This window comes from Macaca thibetana, chromosome 15 (genome assembly GCF_024542745.1).
Source record: "Macaca thibetana thibetana isolate TM-01 chromosome 15, ASM2454274v1, whole genome shotgun sequence".
Classification (NCBI taxonomy): domain Eukaryota; kingdom Metazoa; phylum Chordata; class Mammalia; order Primates; family Cercopithecidae; genus Macaca; species Macaca thibetana.
The window spans coordinates 15868792-15875238 of record NC_065592.1 but is presented as its reverse complement, the minus strand read 5'-3'; the positions used below and the strand labels follow the sequence as shown (position 1 = coordinate 15875238).

The 6447-nt window shown below is 46.5% G+C and overlaps 1 protein-coding gene across 1 annotated transcript; it reads left to right on the top strand.

Moving 5' to 3' along the window:
* Window positions 1-4155: 4155 nt before the first annotated feature.
* Window positions 4156-5423, top strand: LOC126937236 (olfactory receptor 5C1). The gene has a single exon (XM_050760669.1). It carries the CDS (start codon window positions 4212-4214, stop codon window positions 5172-5174), a length of 963 nt encoding a protein of 320 aa, XP_050616626.1. The 5' UTR covers window positions 4156-4211; the 3' UTR covers window positions 5175-5423.
* The last annotated feature ends 1024 nt before the right edge of the window (window positions 5424-6447 follow it).

The following is a 6447-nucleotide window of genomic DNA, read 5'->3' as shown; positions in this document are numbered from 1 at the left end:
AATACAAAAGGGTTGGCCACCAGCTGGGTTCTGTGTGCAGAACTTCAGCCAGGTAGTAGACTTCATTCTTGGAGAACATGTAGTTGAGTAGCGCTGGAATTCTCTGTTTCTGTACCCCTGGAGGCTGTCTGACCTCCACCAGTGACACACCAAGGAGAAGGGGGAAGATACCTAAAATCCTGTATGCCTATGGACAGAGGGGTGAATTAGGCACAGTCCCAGACCTTAAGATGCTTGATCAGGTGACAGGAGATAAACATGTAGGTAATTATACAACAATGGAATAATGATATGATGCAGAGAGACTGGTGAATGGAGTTCCAGCATGAGAGGTTGGGCAGTCAGGTGCTCAGATAAAGATGACCCTTAAGCTGAATCTTAAAAGATAAGAAGGATCACCTCTGATATGGCAGAGGGCAAAGGCCATGAAATCCTCTGAAATGCCCTCAAGTCTTTTAGCTGGAGCCCCATCTCTGTTTGGAGCAGCCAGCAGTATGTCTTACATACACATACATTTAAAAAAACATATATTATGAGTTTTTTCATTGATCTGTATATTTTTCTGAAAATTATGTTTTGATGTCAATATGTTCTTGAGATTTCCCTATATTGTTATATAGAGGTTGACTCCATTCCTGTTTAACTCCCATGAGCCTATTGATAAACATTTAGGTTTCACTAACATTTAGCCATTACAAATTGTCCAGGAATGCATGCTCCCTTGTCTCCTTCTGTATACATGAGAGGGTTTTCAAAAGTAAACACCAAGTAGTGGAATTACCAGGTGCTATGGACTGAATGTTTACATACCAGAAAAATTCATGTTGAAATGCTAACGCCCAATATGATGGTATTTGGAGGAGCCTTTGGGAGGTAACTAAGTCTACACCTAATTAAGTCATTATGGTGGCATCTATGATAATGGGATTAGTACCCTTAAAAGAAACCAGAGAGCTTTCTCTGTCTCTCTGTCCCCACCCTGTGACAATACAGTAGGAAGGTGGCCATGCACAAGCCAGAAGGAGGGCTCTTACTAGAACCCAACCATGCTGACATGCTAACCACAGACTTCCCAGTCTGTGGTTATATAAATAAATGTCTGTTGTTTAAGCCACCCAGTCTATTGGCATTTTGTTTTAGCAAACTGAGTAGCTTAAGACACTGGGGAGTGCACAGTGGTCGGAAATGTCCCAATTTACATTTCCACAAGCACAACCTCACCAACGTGATATTGTCAAAATTTTTCATCCAAATTGTGCTTTGTAGGAGATTTTCACCATCCTCACTGGGCACAGGTAAGTCCCAAACATCTAAACTTCTCTCAAAAGGAGGGGAAGGAGCATTTATTCAGCTCCAGGCCCCTTCCTGCACACCTATTGCCTCTTAGAACCCTCCAACGGAGACATTATGATTCCTACTTTGCAAGGAGAAAACCAAAGTTAAGAGAGATGAAGTGACTTGCCTGAAGTTACACACCAGAAAGTTGTGGAACTAGGGCTCAAAAGCCAGTGTTCATGCTGCTAATGTCTATACTCTTGATCACTGTGTTATGGACTCAACTAACACTTTTTGAGCTCTGACTACGTACCGCACCCTGCAGATACAAAAATGAATTATGGGGCATTCTTAGCACATAGTAATAATACTCAATAAAACTTTGTTGAATGAATATTGAATCAAGGAGCTCAGAGTTCACAGGAGACAGACACGTAAAAGATATTTGCGGTAGAATGGCGAAGCAGCATGAGAGATGTACAGCAGTTGTTCCCCTTTACCCACAGTTTTGCTTTCTGCAGTTTCAGTCACCTGCAGTCAACTGTGACCCGAAAATATTAAAAATAGGCTGGGTGCAATGGCTCACGCTTGTAATCCCAGCACTTTGGGAGGCCAAGACAGGCAAATCACCTGAGGTCAGGAGTTCAAGACCAACCTGGCCAACGTGGTGAAACCCCATCTCTACTAAAAATACAAAAAAATTAGCTGGGCATGGTAGCACACACCTGTAGTCCCAGCCACTCAGGAGGCTGAGGCAGGAGAATCACTTGGACCTGGGAGGTGGAGGTTGCAGTGAGCTGAGATCATTCCACTGCACTCCAACCTGAGTGACAGAGTGAGACTCCATCTCAAAAATATATATATATATATATATATATGTGTGTGTGTGTGTGTGTGTGTGTATATAAGTATATATGTGTGTTTGTATATATATATAAAACAAAAAGTAAGATATTTTGAGGGACATAGAGAAAGACCACCTTCACATAACTTGTATTTTAGTACATTGTTATAATTGTTCTATATTATTATTAGTTATTGTTGTTATCCCTTACTATGCCTAATTTATAAATTAAACTTTACCATGGATATGAATGTATAGGGGAAAAAAATCCCATATATAAGATTCAGTACTATCTGTGATTTCACACATCCACAGGGGGTGTGGGAACGTATTCCCCATAGATAAGGGGGAACTACTGTATGCTCCAGTGCAGCAGGGCACAGACAAGAAAAATGTTTAGTTTTAAGGGAAGGCTTCACATTGGAGATACTTTTTATCAAACACAAAAGGAGGAAATCAGGTCCAGGCAAAGAGAACAAATGCAAGGCACAGCAATGTGAAGCAACATTGCATTTTCTGGGAATTAGACTACTTTTGATGGCCATAAAATTGCTTCCTTCCAGTTTGGAGCCAAATCATCCAGCTCAATTCATTTCCATTCATAGGGCCTTTGTTAAATGCCTGTGTGTGCTAGGCCCTGTGTGAGAAGCGTTACATGCATTATCTCAACGAATCCTTGCAGCTTTCCCCTATTATACCGATGAGAACATTGGGGCTCAGAGAGGCCAAGAATTCAGCTCAGGAATATATTCACACTCTCTGTTCTTTCTACTCCCCACTGTTTTCCCAAGACACCAGGCTACTCCTTTCTCCCATCTTACTCCAAAGGAAAGATGTCCCTCCTAGCAAACCTCAAAACCCATGGCCAGGTGCCCCTTGGATCTGAAGATTATTTCTGCTCATTCCACTGTCTCTTTTCTTACCTGGAAAACTGGAGAGGAGAATGCATATACAGTCACAAAGTTTTCAATCATTGGCTGGACATGAAATATCATCCCATTCATTCATTTATCAAATCTTCTTTGAGCACCAGCTGTGTGCTAGGCAATGCTCTCAGTGCTGTAGACACAAAAGTGAGTAAGAGGGACAAGACTCCTGTGGGTGTGGTGGAGCAAGCCTATAATCCCAGCTGCTTGGCAGGCTGAGGTGGGAGGACGATCACTTAAGCTCAGGAACTCTAGTTCAGCCTGGACAACATAGTGAGACTTTGTGTCTCTTTAAAAAAAAAAAGAAGAAGAAGAAGAAGAAGGCTGGGTGTGGCTCACACCTGTAATCCCAACACTTTGGGAAGCCGGGGTGGGCAGATCATTGAGATCAGGAGTTGAAGACCAGCCTGGCCACCAACATGGTGAAACCCTGTTTCTACTTTAAAAATACAAAAATTAGCCAGCATGGTGGCAGGCGCCTGTAGTCCCAGCTACCTGGGAGGCTGAGGTAGGAGAATCACTTGAACCCAAGAGGCGGAGGTTGCAATGAGCCAAGATTGAGCCACTGCACTCCAACCTGGGTGACAAAACAAGACTTCATCTCAAAAAAAAAAAAAAAAAAAAAAAAAAAAAAAAAAAAAAAAAAGATGGGCGGGGCACAGTGGCTCAGGCCTGTAATCCCAGCACTTTGGGAGGCCAAGGTGGGAGGATCACCTGAAGTTGGGGGTTCGAGACCTGCCCGATCAACATGGAGAAACTCCGTCTCTACTAAAAATACAAAATTAGCCGGTCATGGTGGCGCATGCCTGTAATCCCAGCTACTCAGGAGGCTGAGGCAGGAGAATCGCTTGAACCCAGAAGGTGGAGATTGTGGTGAGCTGAGATTGCGCCTGTGCACTCCAGCCTGGGTAACAAGAGCGAAACTCCCTCTCAAAAACAACAAAAAAAAAGCTGCTGCAAGGACTTCTAAGGGTTAGAAACAGGTTTTGAGAGGTTATGTGGCTTGCCCAAGGTCACATAGCAATTTTGTTGCACAGGTGAAACCCAAGCTGAAACCCAAGCCTACCGAACTCACAGTACAGGACGCTTTCTTCTCCCTGGCCATGACCTTGACCTTTCTCTTATCTCCCTCCTGCTTTGCCTCTTCTCAGTCTCTGTCCAGTAGGATGAACTCAGAGAACCTCACCCGGGCTGCGGTTGCCCCTGCTGAATTCATCCTCCTGGGCATCACGAATCGCTGGGACGTGCGTGTGGCCCTCTTCCTGACCTGCCTGCCTGTCTACTTGGTGAGCCTGCTGGGAAACGTGGGCATGGTGCTGCTAATTCGCTTGGATGCCCGGCTCCACACACCTATGTACTTCTTCCTGGCCAACCTCTGCCTGCTGGATGCCTGCTATTCCTCCGCCATCGGCCCCAAGATGCTAGTGGACCTGCTGCTGCCCCGAGCCACTATCCCTTACACAGCCTGTGCCCTCCAGATGTTTGTCTTTGCAGGTCTGGCTGACACCGAGTGTTGCTTGCTGGCAGCCATGGCCTATGACCGCTACGTGGCCATCAGAAACCCACTTCTCTATACAACAGCTATGTCGCAGCGTCTATGCCTGGCCTTGCTGGGGGCATCAGGCCTGGGTGGGGCAGTGAGCGCCTTTGTTCACACAATCCTCACCTTCCGCCTGACCTTCTGCTGCTCCTGGGAGATCAATAGCTTCTTCTGTGATATCCCTCCACTGCTGGCCATCTCCTGCAGTGACACCAGTCTCAATGAACTCCTTCTCTTCGCCATCTGTGGCTTCATCCAGACAGCCACGGTGTTAGCTATCACCGTGTCTTATGGCTTCATTGCTGGGGCTGTGATCCGCATGCGCTCGGTCAAGGGCCGTCGGCGAGCAGCCTCCACTTGCTGCTCGCACCTCACAGCCGTGGCCATGATGTACGGGACACTCATTTTCATGTACCTGCGTCCCAGCTCCAGCTATGCCCTGGACACTGACAAGATGGCCTCTGTGTTCTATACCCTGGTCATCCCGGCTCTCAACCCGCTCATCTACAGCCTCCGCAACAAGGAGGTCAAGGAGGCCCTCAGGCGGACCTGGAGCCGATTCCGCCGTCCAGGGCAGGGGCCCCAGTGATTGGTCCAGGGAGGCTGGGTAGGTCTGACTATGAGGGGATGAGGAGGTCGAGGCCTCTTTCTGGCCCCTGTCACTGTCGGTAAAGATGGGATGCTCCTCTGGCTTGGATGTCTCATGTCATTGTTTAAGGGACAGTAAAGGGGGAAATGAAAGCTTATAGCAGGGAGAAAAAGACTTGGGGTTCATCTGGGGCTAGACCTAGAGCCAGACCCTAGACCAGGTTAATGTTGCTGTTGCAGTGCCTCAGGTTCTTCAACATTCAAAACATAAACGTTCAGCCAGGTACAGTGCCTCACGCCTGTAACCCCAGCACTTTGGGAGGCCGAAGCAGGAATTCAAGACCAGTCTGGACAACACAGGGAGACCCCATCTCTACAAAACAAAAAAAAGAAAAAAATGTTAAAAATAAGCTGGGCATGATGGCATACTATGCAGCCATAAAAAAGAAGGAGACGATATCCTTTGCAGGGACATGGATGGAGCTGGAGACCATTATCCTCAGCAAACTAATGCAGGATCAGAAAACCAAACACCACATGTTCTCACTTATAGGTGGGAGCTAAATGATGAGAACACGCGGACATATAGAGGGAACAACACACACTGGGGCTTATCGGAGGGTGGAGGGTAGGAGGACAGAGAGAAGCAAAAAACAAAAAATAAATAGTGGATACTAGGCTTAATATCGGGGTAGTAAAATAATCTGTGCAACCAACCCCCATGACACACATTTACCCGTGTGACAAACCTGCACATCCTGCACATGTACTACCCCTGAACTTAAGAGTTAAAAAGAATAATACCTGTAATCCCAGCACTTTGGGAGGCCGAGGCGGGCAGATCACAAGGTCAGGAGACCAAGACAATCCTGTCTAACATGGTGAAACCCCGTCTCTACTAAAAATACAAAAAAAAAAAAAAAAAAAAAAAATTAGCCGGGCGTGGTGGCAGGCGCCTGTAGTCTCAGCTACTTGGCCGGTTGAGGCAGGAGAATGGCGTGAACCCGGGAGGGGGAGCTTGCAGTGAGCCAAGATCGCACCACAGCACTCCAGCCTGGGCTACAGAGCAAGACTCCGTCTCAAAAAAATAATAATAATAACAATAATAAAATAATAAGTTAGCCAGGCGTGATGGTGCATGCCTGTAGTCCCAGCTACTCGGGAGGCTGCGGCAGGAGAATCACTTGAGCTCAGGAGGTCGAGGCTGACTTTGAGCTGTGATTGTGCCACTGCACTCCAGCCTGGGTAACAGAGCAAGACCCTATCTCAAAATA